General features: G+C 32.3%; 1 protein-coding gene across 6 annotated transcripts; it reads right to left on the bottom strand.

Annotated features, from left to right (window-relative positions):
* Nucleotides 1-3,294: 3,294 nt before the first annotated feature.
* Nucleotides 3,295-16,498, bottom strand: LOC107935226 (cellulose synthase-like protein E1). Of its 6 annotated transcripts, XM_016867798.2 has the most exons (9): nucleotides 16,349-16,477; nucleotides 16,142-16,189; nucleotides 15,737-16,046; nucleotides 14,007-14,147; nucleotides 13,785-13,916; nucleotides 4,978-5,190; nucleotides 4,630-4,854; nucleotides 4,012-4,359; nucleotides 3,295-3,926 (listed from the first exon to the last, which is right to left on the bottom strand). In XM_016867798.2, the coding sequence occupies exons 1-9, from the start codon at nucleotides 16,411-16,413 to the stop codon at nucleotides 3,375-3,377; spliced, it is 2,034 nt and encodes a 677-aa protein (XP_016723287.1). In that variant the 5' UTR covers nucleotides 16,414-16,477; the 3' UTR covers nucleotides 3,295-3,374. The 6 variants fall into 6 exon arrangements, with proteins under 6 accessions (XP_016723287.1, XP_016723286.1, XP_040960046.1 ...); XM_016867797.2 differs by having other exon boundaries at nucleotides 16,142-16,498; XM_041104112.1 differs by lacking the exon at nucleotides 4,978-5,190.
* Between the last annotated feature and the right edge of the window lie 9,690 nt (nucleotides 16,499-26,188).

Raw genomic sequence — 26,188 nt, forward strand, 5'->3', positions numbered from 1 at the left:
ATTTATCAATTCTAAACATCTTATATCATCCAATTTTATGCATGATTCAATTCAATTTCATTTTTGAATGATCCCTAAGTTTTGCATTTTATTCAATTTAGCCATTAAAACCGAATTTGTAATATCTTTCAAAGTTGACTTTCGATTTTGAAACTGATCCCAATTACACCCTTTTAAGACTCTCTACTGTCTATAATTGTAGAAATTTTAGACCAATTTTTAAATTTATACACTTTAGTCCTTATGTTCAAAACTAACAATTAAACTTTACAATCTACTCATTTTTCACATCCAAGCTTAAAATCTAACCGTTTAACACCAATTCCATCAATAACTTATCAATGGAAACTTTTAGAAACTGTAACAGTTTTGCAAATTGGTACATGGCTAGCTAAATCAAGCTCCGACAACCTCAAAAACATAAAAATTACAAGAAAATGACTAAATTAAACTTACCATTCAAGGTCCGAAAGTTTAAGCTTCAAAACCCTATTTTTATCTTTTGTTTCGTGGAGAAGACAAATTAGAGAAGAAAAAATGATTTTGTTTCTTTTAATTTTACTTATATACTTAGTTTAACGTTTAATTAATCATAATTAACCTAATTAATGTTTAACTAATTAAACTTAAGCATAATTAAAAATTTTAGTGGATGTTAAATGTCATCCACCACAATTTGACACTTTAAAAGGGTCTAATTTCTCTTTTATTCATTTGGCTATTTAAAAAATTTTCTCACTTTTAAAATTGATTCATTTTACCTTAATTAACTATCAATTTGACACAATTAAGGGACCAAACTTTAATTAACCTTTATACTGACATCATAAATATTAATTAATAATATTTACAGATTTGAACATTGAAAATAGGGTTTCGAAACCACTGTTTTCGACACCATTGAAAAATGAGTTGTCACATTGTAATAAGACTTTAATTTAACATTAATTTTTTAATTTAACTTAAAAAGTTTTACTTGATTCGACTCAGGTCGAATTTCATTTCACTCTACTCGATTCGAAAAAAATTCAAATTGATTTAGGATGATAAAATAGACTTATCAACTCGATTAACTTGAATCTTTTTACTTGATTCGACTCTAGTCGATCGAATGCTCACCCCTAATGGTGATGAAACATAAAAGCTCTTACCATGAATAACACTTTTTTCTCACTAGAGTTCTTTTCTATTTCAATCAAGCCAAACCCTAACTTGTGGATGATGAAGGTGATTGTGGGAATGGTCTCAGACATCGAACCAAACCCTAACTTGTGGATGATGAAGGTGATGGTGGGAATGGTCTCAGACGAAGTTTTTAGGAGGTTTTCAAGAAATAGAGAAAAAGGGTGAAATTTGGAGAGATTTGAGGGAGGAAAGAAAGGAAGAAGAAATAAAAGATTTTATGTTGTTTTCCACCATGGCCACCCAAGCAAGGAGGAGAGGGCTCTTTTCCCACCTTTTCTCAATATTTTAAGTATTTAAATAATACCAACAAGGGTCAAAGGTCAAACCAATTTTTAAATGGGTGGTCTTCATTTCTTCCTCATATTAAAATTGGTTAAAAATATAAAAGAATATCATCTCATTACCATACATTCTTATAAACACTTATATTTTAACTCTCATAAGTGGCAAATGACAAAATTATTCTTAGTAGAAAAATTACCATTTTACCCTCTCATCTCGTATTTTTACTCAATTAAGTCCAAAACTTTGAAAATAAGTCATAATGCTCACTAATGATACTTCTAAAGTCTAAATTTAGAGAAATCAAATTTCACATTGAAATACAATCATAATTCTTGGAAAAACGTCATATGAAAAATCAAAAAATTTTGAGGCAATACAAGATGAATGATCTTGGATTATTACATCATTTTCTTGGTATTGAAATTTATAAAGATGATCATGGAGCTTTTACTTGTCAAAAGAAATATGCTAAAAATATTTTTGAAGTACGATATGTTTGGTCGTGAATGAAAATTCTAGAAAAGAAGATAGTGGAATAAAGGTTGAATGGAAGTTTATTTTATTTGACAACTACAAGGCTTGATTTGATGCTTGTGGTTAGTTTACTTTCAAGGTTTATGAGTAAACTTAGTCACTTACACCTTGGAGTAGCAAAAAGAGTGCTAAAGTATGTCAGGAGCACCATTGAGTATCGATCATGTTTGAAAAACATTCAACATTAAAAGGCTAATGAAATAGTGAGTAGGCCGAAAGTGTTGATTATATGAAAAGCATTTCAAGTTATGTGTTTTCTTTTAGAATTGGTGTGATTTCTTGGTGTTAAAAGAAGCAAGAAATAGTGGCTCTTTAATTTGTAGAAGCAGGGTATCTAGCATTTAGATCAGTATTACAACAAGAAATTTGGTTAAGAAGAATTATGCAAGACAGCGGAGATAAGTAAAAGTAAAGTGTTCAACTTTATTGTGACAACGATTTAGCCACTGCCTAAAATTATTTCTTTCGAGAAGTAATTGAAGCAGGAGAGATCCAACTAGAGTTCTATCCTTCACGAAGAGCAATTAGCAAACATTTTCACTAAATTACTTCCAATAGCAAGATTACAGCAACTCAGAGAAGCATTGGGTGTCAAAGAACAGTGCATTATTGTGTTGTTAATTATTAAATTTTGTATTTAACCAATGTGGCTAGAATGAATGAATTTAGGAAATCTAGTAGGCATTTAACCAGGATGCATAAATGTATTAAATCAAAGAGTCACATTAATTACTTGATTAAGATGCATGAATAGAATTTAAAAAAAAATCAATTGTAACATCTATATAAAGGATGGTAAGTGATGAAGCTAAGTCAACAAAAACTGAAAATCTAAAATTTCAGAGTATCACTTCTTTTTATCATCTCTAGATTTTCTCAAACAATATCATGCGAACCAAGATTGTAATGCCCTATCGTCTTATCACCTAGAGAATATAACGTTCCCTAATAATAATATATGCCATCAAATCTAGCAACGTTCACCTGAATTTGCTAATTGAGCATCCAGAATTCATTTAGCCTTCTTGTTGCAATTCTAGCTTCCCTAATAATCCACAATCTGATGAACCTTCCTGTCATTTAAACTTCTTTTTCTAAGGATGAACATATCAATGACTTCTCCATGTCTATGAAACATCTTTCATAACCATCTCGAGTGTATTTTCAAGGGAATATTTTCACAAAACTATAGGACATGACTTCTACATATCTATTCTGGACTCATGGCAGCTCAATACATAAAATCAAACTTAACCCATTCCTTTATACATCTATTTAGACATTAACATGTTTGGGATTCAAATTTTAAAAACTTTTGTTTTATTTTAAAATACCATCTAACGATTTTCTTACTGAAAAAATATAGTGGTTCAATACACGGCGAGAGTACAAGCTAGCAAGGCAAAAATAATAGACTTGTAAGTAACTGAACTAGGCATTTTTCCTTTGTCCATTCGGAAAAAGAGGGCTTGGTATACAGGCAAGTTGATTGTAACTAAAACCAAGCAGAGCAGAATTTGCAACCCAAATTGGTCCAAAACCTTAAAGCCTTTATCTGCATGCATGGTGACCTTCTTGATTGCCCCAAAGCTACCCAACAGATTCAAAATTGCAAGTGTGGCTAAAATATCAAACATTGGTGAAGTAACTCCAAATTCAATCATCTCTTGATCATACCTTTTGGAGATGTCTTCATCAGCTACCTTGGTAGTGATGACAAAGGCCAATTGTGAATATCCTAGTAGCTTCAAGATGGTTTCAAATGAGGCAAATAAATATGAAGTTGTTCTCTTGAACAACCACATCCTTTGATCATTGCACCAACCTAGGAACGTACCTCCGCACCATAAGAATTCACCGAGGCTATATGCATGGTGTGAAAAGGCAACGTATGCAAATGGGAGCACCCAAGGGCTTGATATCTGCAAGTTTCCATGATTTTACAGTCATTCGTATAACATTCATTTAAATACGTAGTTAAAACTTAAGGACTTAAGAGCTTCATACCTTAGGGAACAACGTGATGCCTTTAAGCAAGCAAAGGCATGGGACAACAACATAATACAATGTAGCCAAGCAGTTTGCAGCCCACAAGTTGTAAGCACAATAAGCAAGTCGAAGCTTAAGAGGGATCTTTTTATATCCATACAACAAGGGGCAATATTTCGATAGAAAAACTTGAAGGTGACCTTCCGTCCATCTCTTATGTTGCACCAGCAACTGCAATAATGTTATTGGAGCAACTCCTAAGAAACCATCTCTTTCAGGGTCTAAAAACATGGATTTCCATCGCCTACATTGTACACTCAACCCCGTAACAATATCTTCCGCTGGAAAGCCATATATTAAACCCATCTGCAACCAAAAACTTAATAAATGTTAAAATCCATGTCTACTTACCATGTTAATTAAGTGATATCCTTAACCTATTAGATCCATGCATTATCCTTAAAATATGACATTCAACATGTCAATGCTTAGAAATAAAGAGATTATAAAAATTAGAACTCCAACTTAAAACCTACTATATGCAACCTCTTACAGGTAATTGGGATTAATCAGCTAAATGAAACTATATGGGTTCATGTTCATATGTGTATATATGTAAGAATTAGCAAAATGTACCTCTTTTCCCCATGTTGTGTTGTGTTCAAAGGTACAACTAGCAAGAACTTTACATGTTTCTTCAAGGAGGCTCGCTCTTTCATTAACCTTTGTATTATTTAGTTTCTTCAAATCAAACCTAAAGTTTTTCTCATATTTCTTCCCACAGAGAGCCTCTCTCCTGTGAAAGCATCCCGTGCCGATAAAGCATGGTCCTCCATTTGCGTCAAGTCCATGAACCTCCAACTTAACCAACACAGACAGATCAAATATAACTAAAAGTGAAAATCATTATCAAGATTATATACCATATGATCAGATTAATAATTCTTTGCATGATATCTTTCTACTAATTAATGGCCTAATTACCTTTTGTATTACTCGAAAAGAGCAACCATAGATATCATTTTTGGTGAGATTATCAAAACTTTGAGGGAACTGTACGTAGCCAAACTCATCTCCCTTCTCTTCATCCATGAAAACGCATAAAGAATATTTGATTGACTCTGAATTGTTGGAATACATATCACAATCCACATTCAAAATAATTGGACCATTGCTTATCTTCGATGATATCCTTATCTATTTTTCACCAGAAAATATAATAGTTATATTAATTTTTAATAACAATCAAAAATATAAAATTTATTTTTAAAGTTATAATAATAGTTAATAATACAATAAGAAATAAGAAATAATAAATTTATTATACTAATTCGTTGTCCATTAGTTCATGAGCATAGTCCTACCCAATTGTTTTATGGATATCAATTAAGCTTTTCAAAATCTATTTTCACCCATGCTAATTGACTCAGGCCTTTTGTGAGGAGATCGAATCTAGAGAATATATCCTCATTCATTCTTTTTCACTAGTGTTAAAACACTAATTAAATAACAAGTGGTGAAAATGGTCTAACTCACCACACCCCTTAATTCTAACTTGATGGAAAAAGCATTCTTCAGTGGCGAAAACTTCTATTTATTTATTATTTTTTTTGTTTTTTTGTTGTTGAAGGTATTTATTTGAGTAAGTTGAATGACTAACCTTTCGTCTTTGATAGGCTCATTAAAGGGTAGACACTAGTCATGAATTTTAAAATTACTTCATACCTAATGCGAGAGAAAACTCTTATTTTTAACCCCTTATGAACACCCTTAATCAGTGCAATGAGATGTGTCTATTTATCTATTTCTTTACTCGAAATGGGAACAAGTTTGAAAAAGAATCTTAGAGTGTTCTGGGTTGGACCAAGAGGGTCTCTTAATGCCTTTTTTTTCCTTTCCATTAGAGTTATTTTTTATTTCACAAAAACTTGTCATGGTAAAGAAGGGGGGACAAGCACACTTGCAAAACACTGTGCAACAGAGAATTGTATGCTGCGTTCGGGAAGGATGATTCGCTCCCGAAAAGGAATCTATTAATTCTCTCCCAATTGGTTGGACCATAGGTGCGATGATTTACTTCATAGGCGAGGTCTCTGGTTCAAGTCCAGGACAACCAAGTTGCACCAAGGAAAAGAATAGAAGAAGCATCTGACTCCTTCATTATGCTCTACTTGGCTCGAGGGATGTAGCTTAGTTTGTAGAGCTTCGCTCTTGCAATTGGGTCGTTGCGATTACAAATTTGGTGTCTAATTGTCCAAGCGATAATGATAGTATGTTGTACCTGAACCGATGGATCACTTTTTTTCTAAATAATGGGGAAGATCGATCGAAACATATCACTGAAAAACTCTACTGAGACAAAAATGAGTTGTCAAGAACATAGAAGAGGTAGGGTGCTATACCTTTATATTGAGTGAAACTTTTTTCTTTCATATTAAATATATAAGCAAAGAGGTTATTGTTTTTATTTTCATTTTCATATATATGATTTAAATTTTTATAATAATTTAATAAAAATATAAACTTTATATGAATCAATACAAGTTTCTATAATTTAATAAATATTTTATTATTAGAAAAAATACAAACGTGAAAAATATTTTTTATAATTTTTTATATAATAAAAAATAAATTCAAGCAATATTAATGATCTTTATAAAATTTACCATAAAATATATTCTTGATTTTTGAACATAAACATAGTTTTTAATAATTTAATTATTATTTAACATTTTTATTAAAAGATATATTATTGATGGTTTATTTATTAGGCTAAAGGATCAAACATGTCTTCGGTATAAAAAAAATCAATTAAGCCCTCATAAGGAAAAATGCCTCAATTGAACCCTCAATAATGAAAATAATTCAATTGGCCCCTCATATTAATAAAAATAATCAATTGACCAATTTGATTTAATTGCGCTGCTATGGCTTATAGAAGCCACCAAAAGCTACCACATGGCATGCCAAATTAGCCAAAAGATAAAAAAATTAAAAACTGAAATCTTTTTATAAAAAAAAAATTAAGAAGTGTATATAGAATGTGTTGTTCCAATAGGGTCGGAAGCGTGTAAATTATTGTACTAAAAAATCACACAAAGTTCAATTCCCAGGGAAGAGAGGTGGATCACATGGATCTCTTAAATACCAAGTCTTTCCTTAGACAGAATATCCCTTCTATAGTAATTTAATAGCACAATTAAATACTACTATTATACCCTCAAATATTGAAAGAAAAATAGGACAAGAAAGAACACAAGAGATTTAACGAGGTTCGGTAAATTATACCTACGTCCTCGGGCACTAACACCAGATGATAACTTTACTATCTCCAAAATATTACAAACAAATAGAATTCCTTAAGAATTCTCAAATGGGAGAAGAGAGAAAACTAAGAGAGAAAGATTGGTTGGGATGGTTGAAATGAGAAATGGTTAGGCCTATTTATAGTTGAAGTTCAGGGACTAACTTGCAAATGGCCTAAAAAATTAGGGACCAAAATTGCAATTATCCCTTTCAACTTTAAACAACTTGCCAACTATTTTTTTTCTTTCGGTGCCAATTGCACCTCCCACCATTTTTGACTTTTCAACCCCTTTTTTAATTTAACTTATCAACAATCTCCACCTTGAAGATTTGATTAGGATAATCACATCTTCACACACTTCCTTCAACTCCCCAAATTCGATAAAGCTATCTTTTGTAGTGCCTCCAAATGCGCTCTCGAGCGCCATACACCTAAAGGTGCTCAAATTCTCAGGATGTTAATCAAGTTCAAACAATGATTAAACTTGATTGTTGTTACCACCTTGGTCATCATATCTGCGGGATTATCTGTTGTCGGAATCTTCTCAAGTAGAATTTTTCCTTTTTCAAAGACTTCCCGCACAAAGTGATATCTTACGTCGATATGCTTGGTTCTTGAATGATAGACTTGATTTTTCGCTAAATGAATAGCGCTCTGACTGTCACAATATAGACTAATGTGACTTTGAACAACTCCCAAGTCTTTCAATAATCCATTAAGCCAAATAGCCTCCTTAACAGCTTCTGTAACTGCCATATATTCTGCCTCTGTAGTAGACACAGCTACTGTAGACTGTAAGGTAGACTTCCAACTCACTGGGGCTTTCGCAAGAGTAAACAGATACCCCGTAGTTGAACGACGTTTATCTAAATCACCAGCAAAGTCGGAATCAACATATCCAACTACAAACTGACCAAGTGCTTCATCCTGTTCAAAAATTAAACCAACATCTACGGTTTTTCGAAGATACCGTAGAATCCATTTCACAGCTTGCCAATGTCCTTTTCCAGGATCATGCATATACCTGCTCACAACTCCAACAGCTTGTGAAATGTCAGGCCTCGTACACACCATCGCATACATCAAACTCCCAACTGCATTAGCATATGGGACTTTCGCCATATATTCTCTTTCATCTTCAGTCTTCGGAGATAATTGAGCACTAAGTTTCAAATGAGAAGCAAGTGGGGTACTTACATGTTTTGTGTTTTCATTTACACCAAAACATTGTAATACCTTTTTCAGATATTGCTTCTGATTTAAACAGAGCTTGCCTCTCGGTCTATCTCTACTTATCTCCATGCCGAGAATCTTCTTGGCCTCACCTAGATCTTTCATCTCGAACTCTTGATTCAACTGAGCCTTCAGCTTATCTATCTCATTTTGGCTCTTCGAAGCAATTAACATATCATCAACATACAAGAGTAGATAAATGAAAGATCCGTCATGCAGCTTCTGCAAATACACACAATTGTCATATTTGCTTCTTGTGTACTTCTGCCTTCTCATAAAGCTATCAAATCGCTTGTACCACTGCCTCGGGGATTGCTTCAATCCATATAGCGATTTGTTAAGCTTACAAACCCAATTTCTACCACCAGCATCTGTGTATCCTTCTGGCTGAGTCATATAGATCTCCTCTTCTAACTCACCATGCAAGAAAGCCGTCTTAACATCAAGTTGAGCTAGCTCCAAATTCAACTGTGCTACCAAGGCCAACAAAATTCTAATGGAGGAATGCTTCACAACAGGGGAAAATACATCATTGTAGTCAATTCCCTCCTTCTGAGCGTAGCCTTTAGCTACCAATCTTGCCTTGTAGCGAATATCCTTCTTGCTAGGAGATCCATCTTTCTTTGCGAATACCCACTTGCATCCGATTGCCCTTTTACCTTTCGGTAATTGCGCCAACTCCCAAGTATTGTTCTTCCGGAGAGACTGCATTTCTTCATCCATGGCGCTTTTCCATTTATCACTTTCTAAGCTTTGCATTGCTTCTTGATAAGTGATAGGAATATCATCAACAACGGGAAGGGCGTAGGCCACCATATCAGTAAATCGAGCAGGTTTACGAATTTCTCTCCGTGGCCTTGCAACTGCAACTGGTTCTGGTGTACTTAGTGGTTCTTGGGTCAGAACCTCTTCAACCTCTAATTCCTCCATTGTGGCTGGAGAATTAGACTTATTAACTGGGCAAATCCCCATCTGCTCAAACTCCACCTGTTTTGGAGTACACTCCACCTGCTGTGGAGTATTGCTCGTCTGAATATCTTTATCTGCTACCTTTTTCAATGTGGCAGATTCATCAAAGGTAACATCTCTGCTACAGATCATTTTCTTTGTGCTTAAGCACCAAAGACGAAATCCCTTCACTCCAGAAGTGATTCCCATAAAGAGAGCTTTCTTTGCCCTCGGATCTAACTTTGACTCCTTCACATGGTAATATGCAGTGGATCCAAACACATGTAAGGAATCATAATCTGTAGCCGGTTTTCCAGACCATACCTCCATAGGAGTTTTTCTTTCTAATGCAGATGATGGCAAACGATTAACAAGATGGCCAGCGTATGTCACAGCCTCAGCCCAAAATTGCTTGCCCAACCCAGCATTGGACAACATACATCGAACTTTCTCCAGCAATGTTCGATTCATACGCTCTGCCACTCCATTCTGTTGTGGTGTATCCCTAACTGTGAAGTGTCGAACAATACCATACTCTTGGCACACATCGAAGAACGGATCACTTTTATATTCCCCTCCATTGTCCGTCCTAAGCCGCTTGATTTTCTTGCCAGTCTGGTTTTCGATCATAGTTTTCCATTTAAGAAAAACTCCAAGCACTTCATCTTTAGTTTTCATGGTATACACCCAAACTCTTCTGGAAAAGTCATCAACAAAAGTAACAAAGTAGTGTTTTCCTCCCAACGAAGGTGTTTTGGAAGGCCCCCACACATCTGAGTGAATATATTCCAAAATACCTTTTGTATTATGGATAGCAGTGTCGAATTTCACTCTCTTTTGCTTTCCCAGAACACAATGCTCACAAAATTTTAATTTGCAAGCCTTTGCACCTTTCAACAATCCTTGCTTTGCCAGAATTTGCAAGGATTTTTCGCTGGCATGTCCCAACTTCATATGCCACAACTGCATTGAGTCCAAGTCTTTGTTACCGGAAGCTGCAGCGACTGCTCCAATAACTGTACTACCTTGGTAGTAATACAAGTTATTTTTCCTGATGCCCTTCAATATCACAAGTGCGCCAGATGTCACTTTCAAAATCCCATCTCTCATAGTAACAACTGAACCATTGGATTCCAAGGCTCCCAATGAGATGAGATTTTTCTTCAAACTGGGCACGTACCGAACATCAGTCAGAACTCTGGTTGATCCATCTTGATTCTTTAATTGGATTGAACCTATCCCAACAGTTTTACAGGCATTGTCATTGCCCATATAAACAACTCCTCCATTTAGTTCTACTAAATCAGAGAACCACTCCCGGTTAGGGGACATATGATAGGTACAACCCGAATCCAATATCCACTCATCTGAATGGAGCGACGATGATGATGCAACTAGTGATAGTTCAGAGTCACTAGTATCATGCTTAGCAACACAAGCATCTACAGCAGCTTTTCCCTTATTCTTCAGCTTTGGACAATTTTTCTTCCAGTGGCCTTTCTCATGACAAAAAGCACATTCATCTTTCCCGAGTCTGGACTTTGACTTTGATCTCCCCTTTTAAGTTTTCTTCCGAGTGTATGAACGACCTCGGACTACTAAAGCTTCTGTATCTCTGATTGAGTTTTTCTGTTTGTCCTTCTTTCTCTGTTCATAACTGTATAAGGCCGCACAGACTTCGCTCAGAGATATATCACTCCTGCCATGAAGTAGAGTAGTTTCTAGGAACTCAAACTCCTCAGGAAGTGACCCCAACAGCATCAAAGCCAAATCTTCATCTTTGAATGTCTCATCCATATTCAGCAAATCAGTGACTAACTGATTAAATTTGGTGATGTGATCATTCATTGTGGTACTTGGGACGTATGTGAAGCGAAACAGTCTTTTCTTCAAGTGGAGCTTATTTTGACTGTTTTTCTTCAAAAATTTTTCTTCAAGTGCCACCCACAACTTATTTGCAGAAGTCTCCTTTGAAAAAACATACCTCTGCTCTCGAGAAAGGCATGATCGAATTGTGCCACATGCCAACCGATTGATCGCCTTCCAATCTTTCTCCTGTACATCATCTGGTTTCTCTTCATCAATGGCAATGTCTAGACCCTGCTGAAAAAGGGCATCTAGAACCTCACTTTGCCACATACCAAAATGGCCCGTGCCATCAAAGATCTCCACGGCCAATCTTGCATTTGCAATTGTCGGTCTTGTCCACATGGACGATGTTGAAGCTCCTACACCGACCGTTTTCTCCATAATCTTTCAATATACCTAAGGAAATCTTTTCTGATGTGGAAGATCAGTTTAAACTGCAACCACAGAGCATACTACGATTAACCTTCGGCTCTGATACCACTTGTTGTTCCAATAGGGTCGGAAGCGTGTAAATTATTGTACTAAAAAATCACACAAAGTTCAATTCCCAGGGAAGAGAGGTGGATCACATGGATCTCTTAAATACCAAGTCTTTCCTTAGACAGAATATCCCTTCTATAGTAATTTAATAGCACAATTAAATACTACTATTATACCCTCAAATATTGAAAGAAAAATAGGACAAGAAAGAACACAAGAGATTTAACGAGGTTCGGTAAATTATACCTACGTCCTCGGGCACTAACACCAGATGATAACTTTACTATCTCCAAAATATTACAAACAAATAGAATTCCTTAAGAATTCTCAAATGGGAGAAGAGAGAAAACTAAGAGAGAAAGATTGGTTGGGATGGTTGAAATGAGAAATGGTTAGGCCTATTTATAGTTGAAGTTCAGGGACTAACTTGCAAATGGCCTAAAAAATTAGGGACCAAAATTGCAATTATCCCTTTCAACTTTAAACAACTTGCCAACTATTTTTTTTTTTTCGGTGCCAATTGCACCTCCCACCATTTTTGACTTTTCAACCCCTTTTTTAATTTAACTTATCAACAGAATGAATCTAGACAATCATCTGTCTAATCTCATTTTGAATAAATACAAAACTAAAAAAAATTAAAAATTATAAGAAATCTTAATAATTACTAAAATTTCTAAAAAATATATATAAAACTTTGGGACGTTTAAAAACTCAAAAAATTATTTATTATTAGTTATAATAATTACTTTTAATTCAATTTTATATAGTCAATAATTATATTTATCTTAATAAATAAATTTATTTTGAGAATGTTTGGGACAAATTTAAATCAACTTAAATAAAAAAATATTTTATTTTAGTGACATAATCCAATTAATAAATATTTTTTTAATGAATCAATAAACATAGTTCCTTTGAACCCTATGTGATGGCTTGATAGCCAAGCGTATTCACTGCCTCAGATGTGGCTTGAGTTAGAGTTGTGTTAATCTTGTTTGTTGTTTGGGTTTTGCCTTGTTACTGTAATCCACCAAAAAGAACATCTTTCCTTTATTATTAGTGTTTTGTTTTTCATGCTACACGCTTTTGAATTTGTCTTATACATGGTTGATTCCTTAACTTCTACAAAATAATTATTGATTATGTGAAATTGAATTAAATGTAAATTATATATGCACTAAGAATAAATATTTTTTTTTGAGTTTTTAAGCATTTGAAATTTTATATATATTTTTAAAATTTTTTAAAATTTTTCAATAATTATTGATAGTTTTTTTAATTGTGTATTCATCCAAAATGAATCTGGACTACTATTTATCTAGATTCTTTCTATAAGTGCAACTTTGGTGGTTTTTATCTATCACGTCAATGTGGTTAATGGTCAAGCCAATCAACTGACAGATTCTGTTAATGAAAGGGGCCAATTGATTTTTCTTTGAGGTCATTAATGGCTTAATTGAGTGCACTTTTTTCATAATAGCTCAATTGATTTTATTGATTATGTAGTGAGAGATTTTTTTTACCTTTAGCATATTTATTATTTACATAAAATTTAACTTTTTATCTTTAATAATTATTTTTCATTCTTACATCACCGTTACAACTGTATATGAATTTAAACACATATATCACCATTAATTTTAATCCCATTATACTATCATAACTAATTTTACTACCACTTTGTATTCTCACATAGGTAATTTCTTTGCCCATCCAAAAAGATCTTTAATGGGAAGAAAAACTAATTCTTTTTCCAATCAATGACTCAATAAGTTGAAAAGTATACGAATCTACGTGTGATAACTTAGTTGTTTGCAAGAGTTTGAATGCTTATTTAATTTTATAAGCTATTTATATATGCATTTAAACGTATAGAATTAATAGTATATTTAATAAATGAATCTTGGTTAAGTGTTTAATTTTTTTTTTTAAATAAAAATTTTATACTTACAAGAGCATTCATGGCTCCAGCTTTGAAATGGTGGTGATATTGAGGTCTTTTCTCTCTTGCCAAATACACTAGAGTTGGCAAAGGGTTGCCTTCAATATCCACAGCATTGGTGTCTCTTCCATCAATTAGAATCTAAGAAACATTAATCAAAGCATCATTAATTAATTACGCTCAACTATTCAAAGCCTAACTAATTAGAAGTTTATGAAATGAGCAATTTACTTGAAGGATGGTTTGATGATCACGTTTACTTGTAACAAAGTTCCACTCACGAAATCCTTTGTGTTGTTTATAGATATGTTCTGGAATTTGGTTTAACTTTGTGGTGGTTTCAATCCTCATTTTCATTTCCTCGTATAATCTCTGCATAATTATTGACAAAGAAAAAACAAATTTTTACATGCAAATAATTGTATATTTAAAATTTGACATTAATTCAAACAAAAAAAATTAAAATAGAAAAATTGATTACATGAATTTTTTAAAAGTATTCATAGATACAAGTATTGTACAAATCTCATGTTGAATCAAATAGAATATCTCGAAATAAAAATGCATATATTTATAATTTTATGTTTATTAGTATTATTATAAATATTGCTGGGTCCCTATTGTGCTGGTAAAGATTTTCAATGATATAAGCATAGATAGAAGTCAAAAATTAAGGAGGGGACATAGCATGTATAAGTAACATATTATTGTGCCACATACCCAATTTTTTGGGGGAAGAATATAATTTTCTTTTCAACCTTAAACAAATTATTTTTTATTAAATAGCATGAGACAAAATGCTTAATTTCAAAATCAAACTTTTCTGCTTGGAAATGAAAATAATAAAATTAAGCTGTCCTGATTTTATAATAACATCAACAATAATGGTATGGTCCTACCAGTTTTGGGGAAAAAAAAAGAGTTAGAAATCAATCGATTAAAAGTTAAATGGTGGATTTAAATAGTTGGATAAGTTAATTTAATAATTAATAAAATTTTACATTTCAGTTAATAATGGGTTTTTTAATAAAATTCAGAAAAACTAAAGTATAAATGAAATCTAATCCCTTACCAAAATATTTTAAAAATTAGTAAAATAATCTAAATTGATGTTTTTTTTATCAAATTTAATACACCGGTTCTCTTTCTTTTAAGTAATATATTGGATTCATTAAACCTTGAATTTTAGCTATCATATTAAATTAGAGTTAATTGTATTGTATATCCCTAAATTATGACATTCATTTTAAATTAATTTTCAAACTTCAAAATATTCTAATTACATCGTTAATTTCTTGATGTTATATGAATCAAGTTTTTTCATTATTGAAACTATTAAATACTTAAAATCTTATGCGATGTAATTAAAAATGAAAAACTTAAAGAAAAGTAAAATGTGGATGCATAACTTTTAAAATTAAAAATTAAAAATAAAGTAAAACTGAGATGAGAGAGAGTGAGACAGAGAGAAAATGATAATTTCTATAAAAGATTTGAAAATCAAAAAATCAAGATTTAACATTTTATTTAACAGTTAAATTAGCGATTTCAATAACAAAATAATCTTATTTGTATAATATCAATAGTTTAATAATGTAATTAAAAGGTTTTAAAATTTGAGAAAAATGAAACATTTTTCAATTGCTCGAAATCATCCAACGAATGGTCTAGATTTTTCAAGCATTGATTCAAGCGAAAATGTGGATAAAAACCCAAATGGGACTGAGCTGCTAAGGTTGAGGATATATATATATGGTGCTTTTACTAAAAAGTTAAAACTCTATTTTTAGAGACGAGTGTCGCCATCAATGATAATGCATAAATGCACCCAATAAAAATCTTATCAAGATTTTTTAACCACACATAAAAAAATTGCACTTAACCAGAAAAGCAAAAAGAATAATAATAATTGCACTTAGAAGCAAACATTCGAACAACTTGCATGATTGATTTAAAATTACCTTAACTGAAGGCCATTCTTGGACATTGAGTGGCTCAGAAGCTGTCCTAAAGTAAGCCTCAGGAGACATGGGTTCCACTTTGAACTTCTTGCAGAAAGGCAGCCATGTCTTTGAGAAATTTGCAGCCTCTAACATGGCATAAAACGTTAAATTCGATCCCCCATCATCTGATAAATATACGCTTAACTTTTCAGGTGGATAATCATATGCCATCATTGATAGAACTGTGTTCACCACCATGCTCGGTGGCTCTAACAACGGATCCGCCGTGCACACAAATATGTCGATGCCCGGTAGTTCTTTTCCGAACCTTTCCAAGATTGAAAGTAATGAATTTAACGTAAATGGTCAATTATGAAATATGAAACAAACTAGGATGAAAACATAATTAAGATATGTATGTACCTTTGAGAGAGCCTGTGTATGAATGGAATACGGATGACAGCGTTCCATCTACAGACAGTGGTGAGAAGCCAATAAAATGAAAACCATAGCTCAGAAAGAAACAAGCCAATCCAAGTCCACCTCTCAGCTTTTCCTCCAACTGGGAAATACCTAATTCTATACATAATAATGAAGCAGATGCCAAGCAAGATTGAAGCTGCAATATACCTGAACAGTATTCGTCCCTTAACTTGCCTTGTTTCGAACAGTGGAACATATTCATTTTCTGCCATTTCTCTCTCTCACACACACAGCTGAGCATCGATGTATTTGTTTATGGATTGAATTAATGATAAGCTTGGCTTTTACCTTTAAAACGAAACAAAAAGGATGAAGTATCTTCCAATGAATATGGGATCATGGGCCCATAATAAAGGTGGTCCAATAAATCGGTTCAGCGGTAAATTTGTGTAAATTTTAAATTGATTAACATGAAATCTAAGTTTTAATTCCTGTAATTGTAAACCCACATAAAATTAACTAGAACAGTCATAGTCCCCACAAAAAATTTGAAAATTTCTTATTAAGCATTTCAAGATTAAATCAAAATGTTTTTAAATTATCTTTCAAAAAATCATAATAACTTGACTCTAATATCTTTCTTTTTCTAGACATACTAAGGTTGAAATTAACTAACTTTGATTTTCAAGAATAATTTGATTTTAGTTTGATAAAACTTAAATAGTTTGATGTGAATATTTGTATGAGTTCTCATGGTACTAAACTGCTCTTTGTTTTTCTGAATTGACATTTCTTCTAAATGCATTAAATATCTTGCATATGATGTAAATCTTAGTTTAAAGGTAAGTACATAAGGTTTTATCCTTATTATCTCATTAAGTTTTATACTTAATGTGTCGTTGTTTTTATGCATAGGTCTTCTGAACTAAGGCTCGGTGCTTCTCGAAGATCACAAGCATACACTATTGTTATCATTGAAGAGTATGAAACATTTGTATTTGTTATTAATAACTAGTGACATGTACTGAAGAAGTCATTTAGGGGTGCATATATGATTGTTTCATATTACTCTAAGTTGTAATGGGATATTAACCATATCTACTTTGGTTGGCCATGAGCCACATGCTGTATATACTTTGAATGTACGAATGCGTGCTTTGGTTTTCCGTACTTTAGTTTGGTCATTGAATGGTTTTATATAAGTTTATTATGCTAGATTAACAACTTGAATGTTTTGAGTTGTTTTGCCTCTTTTTTAATGTTTCATGAGCAAAGTTATCATGCTTTTAGTTACTTTTCAAATATGGTTTATAGAAATTTAGTTTGGAGGTGTTTTGGAAGTCGTTTTTGGCTATTAGAATGTGAGTTTTAAGTTACTTAAGTTTGGCCTTTGATATGGTGAAGTTTGGGGTTGAAAGAGGGGAGTTTCAGTGTAACGACCCGAAAGTTAGTGATGTCAAAAAATATGGTTTCGGAACCCCATTTTTGGTAAGAGAGTTCTTAAATATTATTATTTAATATTTACGAGATTAGTATTAAAGTTTCATTAAAGTTTGACCCATTAATTTTGTTAATCAGATAATTAATTAAGGTATAATGACTAAATTGTAAAAGTGGTAAAAGTTATTCGCTATGAATTTTTATTTAATTGAAGAACCAATTGAGTAAATAGACCATTAGAATATGGAAAAAAAAAGGTGGTGGGTAGGGGTGAGCATTCGATCAAATCGAGTGAAAAAAATTTGAGTTAACGAGTCCTATTTTATCATCCTAACTTCATTTGAATTTTTTTCGAATCAAGTTGAGTGAAATTGTTCAAGTTAAATTAAAAAATTAAATATGTCAAATTAAAATCTTGTTCCAGTATAACTAATCTCATGTCTGAGCACATAAATTTGAAACCATATATATTTAAAAACTATTTCAAAGCAAAATAAAAAAAATATTTTAGTATGATAACCTTGAATCATTAATTAACTTATTTAAGTCCCTAAAATTATTATTCTATTTTTTTAATTTTTTAATTTTTTAATTTTATTTATATATTTTTTAGAATCTTTTATATTTTTTTAAAATATAAATTTTGGAATTTTTATAAATATTTTGAAATTTAAAAATTATCTTAAATTTTTTGCAATTCCTTTTTAGAGAGAGAGAGACCAATTTGCTCATTTTCAAACTTGATAGGGACTAAAAGAGTATTTACACCAATCTGTTATTTAAATTGTAAAATTCAACTCAATTCAACTTCAACTCAATTCAAACTCGAAACTCGAAACTCGAATTACTTATTCAAGTTAACTCAAATAATTTGAATAACTCGATTTAGTTAACTCGAAATTCAATTTTTTTCCAAATCAAATCGAGTTTTGCTCACCCCTAATGATGGGTAATGTTTGGAATCCACCAACTTTGATTAAGCATGTTGATGTCTGTAACACCCCAAACCCAGCCCAAACGTTATGGCCAGATCTAGCGATGTCACATGATAGGGTGTTTGAAAACCGTGTTGTCTCGTTAAAACTATTTCCATTGAATTCCTTATCTTAATATCTTATTAGTTCCAAAATTGTGTTGCTCATTTAATCGATAGTTTCAAAATGTTATTCATTTGCGGAAGCTTTTAAAACAGATTAAACAATCGTGCGTTTAGGAAAAACATTTGTTTCTTTTGAAAACCAAGGTTTCCTACTACTAGCAGTTGTAACCCATAAGGTAAAGATAATTAAAACCCAAAACCAAAGCCCGAAAGTCCAATTACAACCCAAAAACTTAGCCAGTAAAAATAGAATAGAAATAAAACCAATTATCATAAATATGGGTTAAAAACCATGAAAGTCCAAAACCGTGGTCACCGCCGAGTCTTCTGCCGCACCAATCCGTCTAGATCTGAGGATTACCTGTGCACATTTAAACAAAAGGGGTGAGTTTATGAAAACACAGTGTAATCCCACAAAAAACAAATAATAGCAAATCACAGTGCACAGTTAAACAGTCTTGGGCCTAAGCCCTTTTTCAGTATCAGTAATAGTTTAGGCCTTAGCCCATCTCAATACAATATCAAATATGCAGTAGGGCCTTAGCCCATCACAATATCAGTAGCAGTCATGCAATATTCAGTAACAAAACTCTACCCAACCAGCCTCTACACACCATCTCCGTCCAACCCTACACTCCATATGGGGATCAAATCAACCCACCCATCCCTACACTACAGGTAATACCGAATGCGGAATAAAACGGTAATTTGCAGCTGAGCTGCCAGTATGTTAGGCTTAAGAGCCTTTCAGTACACTTCCTCCAAACATAATTAAGCCAACCCCATGCAATGCAACATACAAGTCATGACATGCTATCTCAGGACATCAGTACATATAACCAGTTTAATATACAAGCATACTGTCATCATGCTCAACACATATATAAATCAAACAGTCAGTTTGTAAAATTAGGGGTCTAAGTGATGCTTACCGACCCTACAGTAGGTTTACAGTCAACTTAGGCGACCCGTGCAATCTTAGCAATCAATTCAATGAAAATGGGCTCACACACCCATGTGGTCTGCCCGTGTGGGCCCACACGCCCGTGTGGCCCCCTCGGCCCAAATTGGCCTTGGTCGCGTGGTCCATTTTTAATGTAACCCGTGCTAGCTAAATATTCATATATGTTTTCACTATTTACTTATATGTTCGTTCAAAGTTGTCTACTTGAGACACTGTTACTAAATTTTTTATATCTTGAGCTACAGAATTCCAAATTAAGGTCCGCTTGATATCTCTGAAACTAGACTCAAATACCTTTCTATCATAAAATTTTCAAAATTTTTTGTCCAGCCAATTAGTACAATAAAATCTTCAATCCTACCCCTGTTCTGCTGTCTGACAGCTTCGACCTTTCTTTGCTAAAAATTAATTATCTCTTAGTACAAAATTTGGATGATGTTACCATTTGTTTAAATAGACTCATTAATAATTTAAAATTATAAATTTTAACCCATAATTATTTTTCTCCAATTTTTGATGATTTTCCAAATTCAGAATAGGGGAACCTGAATTCATTCTGACCTTGTCTCACAAAACTTATTATATCTCACAATTTACAATTCCAATACTTACACCGTTTCTTCTATGAGAAACTAGACTCAATAATATTTAATTCTATATTTTTTTCATCCTATAAATATATTTCCACAATTTATGGTGATTTTTCAAATTTAACCTACTTCTGCTGTCCAAACAGCAAGTAATTTTAGCTTTTCGCCGAATCCCATTTTCTGCGTTTCGGGTACACACCTGGTTTCGTTTGATGCTAAAACAGACCCGAGCACTCCAAATCCTATAATTGAAAAAATAACACTAATTTAATCTCATATAACATGATCCCAAATCGAACTCGTATCGAGCTTTTAACCCATAAACGACTAAACCTTACCTTCAACCGATAAACAATAATTCCCACACAAACTAAGACTCCGATTAGTGATTACGAGCCCTTGAATCCTCTCCTCATTGGCATAAACAAAACACTTCAAAAGAAAGTTAACAAACGGAGACAAATCACTTATCTAAAACTTACCGAACGATCACAGACAAACATGGAGCGAATGAGGCAGAGTGGGAAAAGAAAAATCAAGATGAATGGTGAAAGAGAGCAGAAATTTGGCAGCAATAAAGAGAAAAACAGCAAGAGGGTAGAGGGATTTTGGGAAAAGTAAAAAAAAGGAAAAAAATAAATAGGATATTTGATAACCACGAGCAAAATTAATACCCATGCCAGATTTTTAGTCCATCTCAAACTCTCTTGGACGCACGAGCAAAAATAATACCCACGCCAAGATTCGAACACAAGACTTCCTTCACACCAACACTCCACTTATCCACCAAACCAGCAAACCCATTCTGTTAATTATTTACCAACTTTTACTTAAAAGCCTACTAAACTAAGATAAGGCTTATTCATAAAAATACCAAAATTTGCCCAAGTCCTAGCTTGAACTGGGGACCTCCCAAACACACCCAAAACAAATAACCACTAAATCAGACAAATATTTTGTGTCACATATTCACAATACCCAAAATTAAAATTTTGGGGCGTTACAATGTCAATTTAATTAAGGTTTTAATTAATTATAATCAATTTAGTATAATTAATTTAGTATAATTAAAGTATACAAAGAAAAAAAGTGCTTATCATCTTTATTTCTCTTTCTTCTTCACCGTATACATAAAAAAAACCTAAAGGAAGCTATTTAATCTCCAACACTGTCTTCATCTTCATCTTGTTCTTTCGTGCTAGATTGTATTTTCTTCCTAGGTTGTCATCATATATCTTCGATTGTATTAATAGGTGGTTGAGAAGATGACCTACCTCTTAAGAACAGTGATTTTAGAGGTGTTTGCGACACTATCGACAAAGGAGTATATGGTGTCAAATAACCTAGTTGTGCATAGAATGCTGGAATTGTATGCAATGGCATACACATTGGTGTTGTTGACGAAAATAACGTGTAATATGTCCCTTTAGATGAAGGTGGTGCAAAAATATATTCCTAAAGAAGGTGTTTATGCATGGTATAATGGTGCATAATGTGGTGCTTGTGTGAAAAAATAGAGTTAGTAAAAGCACAAGAAAAATATGAACTATACTAACCGGAAGGTGGTGCACCCATCAGAATAGAATTTAGGGTTTGAGCTGATAATGATGAACTTGACACATGTACTCCTAGTCGCGACCTCATGTAGGATCGTGTTGGCTTTCTACGTCGAAATTGTATACTCCTTTACTCCTCGGACTATAAATATAGCTTACCGTGAAGTCTAAACCATGTCATGTAATTCGAAGACGTTGCCAAATTCAGTCAAAAAATTAGTTTGCGCAAAGGTATGTGAAAGCTCAATGAAGCAAACAAAAAAAATCCAAAAGGGGGGTAAATTGGCCTTAAAATTTTTTGGTGAAAGAAAAAACAAGAATGAAATAAAGAACACAAAGAATTTAGAGTGGTTCGGACCCAATTGCCTACTCCACTACCTTAGCTTTTCACCACTAAGAATTTATCCCAAATTCACTAATTTGTTCAACTTTTGAGGACAAGGTTTAACCTTACAACTCCTTAAGATTTCTACCCCAAATCTTAAGTTTCAAAACCTCTCAAAGATATACAAATGAGAAAACAAAGAAATAATCCTTACAAGATAAATTTGTTCACAAATTGAAACACAAATGCAATGACATACACTTGAGCAAAATAAATGAGATAAAGCTCACAAATGTATGTAAGAAGAATATGAAAATTTAAGCTCTAAGATTGTTTGATTGATGATTTTTTCTTGAAGTACTTTGCTTAGAGGTTGTAGGACTTTAAAAGATGGTATTTATACCCTCTAATAGATTTCCAGCCGCTGAGGATGTTAGAGAAGTTAATATGGCAATTGGGGATGTAAAATCAGAGCATTTATTTCATCTGCAGCTTCGAGTATCAGTACCTCCAAAAAGGGTATTGATATTTTTTATCATAAATGCTAATTCAGTGACCGTTGGAATGAAAAAATCGATACTTTAAAAATATTTTATTGATACTTCCTCAAATAGGTATTGATACCGGATTGATACCTTGTAGGGTTTATGAGAAACATAATATAAGTTTGGTATCATTTTTAAGAAAGGTATCGATTATTTTCGAAAAAGTATCAATACCAAAAACATGGTATTGATAATTTTTAGGGTTTTGACAGAATGCCTTTTTGGTCTCGATTTTACTAAGGGTATCGATTATTTTCAAAAAATCGATACTTATCCAAATGGTATCGATATCTTTTGGCCTGGAGCAGTTCTAACTTGTTTGAAATCATTTTGATGTGTTAAAATGATTTAAACTTAATTGAGATCATTTTGACTTGGTTAAAAACATTTTCACTTTATTTTAAACTTGTTTCAAAATTTTCTAAGAGTTTATTGTAAGTATTAAAAATTTTATTTCTCAGAATTCAAATTTAAATTTTTTTTTGCCAAATTTAGCTTATATTCAAAAAATCTTTTAATTTGTTATATCAAAATATTTTATCAAATAAAGCTTAGTATTTATGTTCCCAAATGTAGATATACTTGGTGACAGAGAATTGGAGCGGAGGAAGCGGAAAAAGGATCGTATTCAAGTTGTTCAATTCAAAAAGGAAAGATTTGGATTTGATCTGAAAAGAAGAAAAAAATAGTAATAAAGAAATTGAAAATAGTAAAAGAAGAAATTTGAGATAAAAATCATAAATAAATAAGAGATAAAAATTTAAAGAAAAAAAACAAAGTGGAAGATGGACGAGTAAAATGATAGATCTGATGGATAGAAAGATAAATGTCCATTTAAACCTTTTGAGATATAAATCTCAACAAACTCAATTAACGACTCTAATCAACCCTCCAAGAAATAATCCTTGGCTAAATGAAGGGTGAAGAATGAATTCCCACGACTCCTTAAAGAAAATTGAGAAGAAAACTACTTCTAAAAATCACAATAAATAAATCTTACACAGAGAAACAAAATCCAAGAATTGAAAATTTTATTAATGAAAACAATTCTCTTTAATGAACAATGAAGAAGCCTTTATATAGGGTAGCTAAGTACACCCAAATAAAACTCTAAAGTAACTGAAGCTCTAATTAATCTAAATAAGAAGTAGTTTTAATATTAAATTTTCTTGTTTGACTAAGAAACATAAAACTCCTAAGCAACTTAAAATACTTAAACAATATCCAAATTAAACTTGAATTAAAACCCGAAACTCATAATTTCTGTAATAATCCTGTCCATAAATTATACTCACGTAGTCTTCATTAAAACTGTCATAACTTGAGCTCATGAACTCGAAATCGAGTGATTCAAAAGCATTTCGAAGCTAAGAAATAGATGTTTGAACGCCATGAAGACATATCAACCCAAAAATGCCTAGCTCCCATCCAAAAAGTCATTACAAGTCTACTGATTTCCCAAACTTGAAAATTAGCAGCTTTGATTAATGTAATTTAATAAATTTTACCCCATCCGTGCATGTATCACTTAACATAGAATTTAGGCCTATCTTCATCATTTCTCCCTCGCAAATCAATCTTGTGAAGTTTATTGAGTTCTTGGGGTGAGGGTGGAATACTTTGCATAAACCAAACTAGCGCATCACTTGATCAAATCCGTGCATCCCAACCGTTGCAAAAATTATCAATGGCACTTTGAAGTGCCAAATATTGTGATTCGTCAAAAATTTGGTCAGGATGCATTGTTAAATTTTTGAATTCCATTTAAACTACAGTACACAATTATAAATTTTATTATGAACCTAATATTAAATTTCAAATCTTTACATAATTATTATATAATTCAAAAATTCAAAAATTAACATCGACTTTTGGCCGTTGATCTAATAATAATTGAATATTTTCAAGCTCATTTGGGTACCCACATTACTCTCGTCATTATTTTACCTATTCAAATAATATGTTATTTCAAAAATATATTAATGAAAAAGAATATGATAATTATATCATTAAATGAATATTACCTTATTACGAGTGGGAATTGATAAGGGAAGTTTACTAGGGGCACTACAGCAAAACAGACTTTTAGCGGCACTTTTAGCGGCGTTTGTACAAAAAGCGCCGCTAAAAATCGAGCATTAGCGGCGCCTTACGTAAAACGCACTAAAGATCGAGCATTAGCAGCGCTTTCAAAAAAGCGCCGCTAAAACTGAGCATTAGCGGCGTTTTTCGAAAAAACGCCACAAAAAACATAAGCCCAACGACATCGTATTTTACCTTTCGGGGCTTTAGCGGCGTTTTTAAAAAAAGCGTCGCTAATGCTCAAATCTTTAGTGGCGTTTTTTAAAAAGCGCCGCTAATGCTCAGATCTTTAGCGTCGTTTCTAGAAAAGCGCCGCTAATGCTCGGGGTTTTAGCGGCGTTTTTTAAAAAGCGCCGCAAAATCATTTTATCTTTCTATTTACTATTTAATTTGTTTATTTATATTAATTAAAAATCAATTTATTTTTAATTTAATATTTGTTAAAAATGGATAAATTTGAAATAATGACACGTAGAAATAATTTGAAATAAAAAAAATAGAAAAATATTTGTTAAAAATGGAGAAATTAAAATACTATTATTTTAAATAATTTTAAAATTTTTGGGTACATAATTGATTGATTTTTAATTTATATATTAAATAATTTCAAATATAATTGTAAAAGATACGATAGTATTAATTTTAAAATATTTAATTTAATTATCATTATAGTTTAGGGTTTAATATATATGGTTTAGAGTATATATATGGTTAGGATTTAGGGCCGGTTGAAGAGTTACAATTTGAAGGTTTATAGATTATGGAATTGGGGATTATGGATTAGGGATTCTGATTTAAGGGTTGTGATTTAATGTTTATGGGTTAGGGGTTAAGGATTTAGGGTTTATGGATTCGGTGTCAGGTTAAGGTTTAGGGTTTAGATTAATAAGTGTATTTTAATTTATATATTAAATAATATTTAGGGGTTAGGGGTTAGGGATTCAGGGTCGGGTTAGGGTTAGGGTTTAGGATTTAGGATTTAGATTAATTAGTATTTTTAATTTATATATTAAATAAGGTTTAGGGGTTAGTGGTTAGTGGTTTGGGGTTGAGAGTTAGTGATTTAGGGTAAATATTAGATTTAAAAAAATTAATACAAAAATGTAACAAATTGATACGGGTAGGTAATTATCTATTTTGGATATATAGAACCAAATTATAACAAATAAAAATAAAATACAAAAACTAAAATCATTCCACATCGAACATCTAGCAAAATAATTATATTTTAGTTAGGAAGAAATATCTCTAATAAAATGGAGACTAGATCGGAAATGAATAATATAAAATCATGATTAACGTCTCAATCTTTAGTAGAAATTTGATATGTGAGATATTAATTGCTTACACTGGATAGTTCTAACTTAATAATTAATTACAGCCATTTAATCATTTTTTTCTTATTAAAATATACGATATTTATTTTGAGAGTACTTGATTTTTTTT

The sequence above is a fragment of the Gossypium hirsutum genome, chromosome D11 (genome assembly GCF_007990345.1).
Source record: "Gossypium hirsutum isolate 1008001.06 chromosome D11, Gossypium_hirsutum_v2.1, whole genome shotgun sequence".
In the NCBI taxonomy this organism is placed as follows: domain Eukaryota; kingdom Viridiplantae; phylum Streptophyta; class Magnoliopsida; order Malvales; family Malvaceae; genus Gossypium; species Gossypium hirsutum.

Coding starts and splice junctions, on each gene's coding strand:
- LOC107935226 (XM_016867797.2), bottom strand. CDS start 16,413: ATGGCAGAAAATGAATATGTTCCACTGTTCGAAACAAGGCAAGTTAAG. Junction 16,047..16,141: donor ATACACAGGCTCTCTCAAAG/GTACATACATAT, acceptor AATCTTGGAAAG/GTTCGGAAAAGAACTACCGG. Junction 4,855..4,977: donor CTTTTCGAGTAATACAAAAG/GTAATTAGGCCA, acceptor GTGTTGGTTAAG/TTGGAGGTTCATGGACTTGA.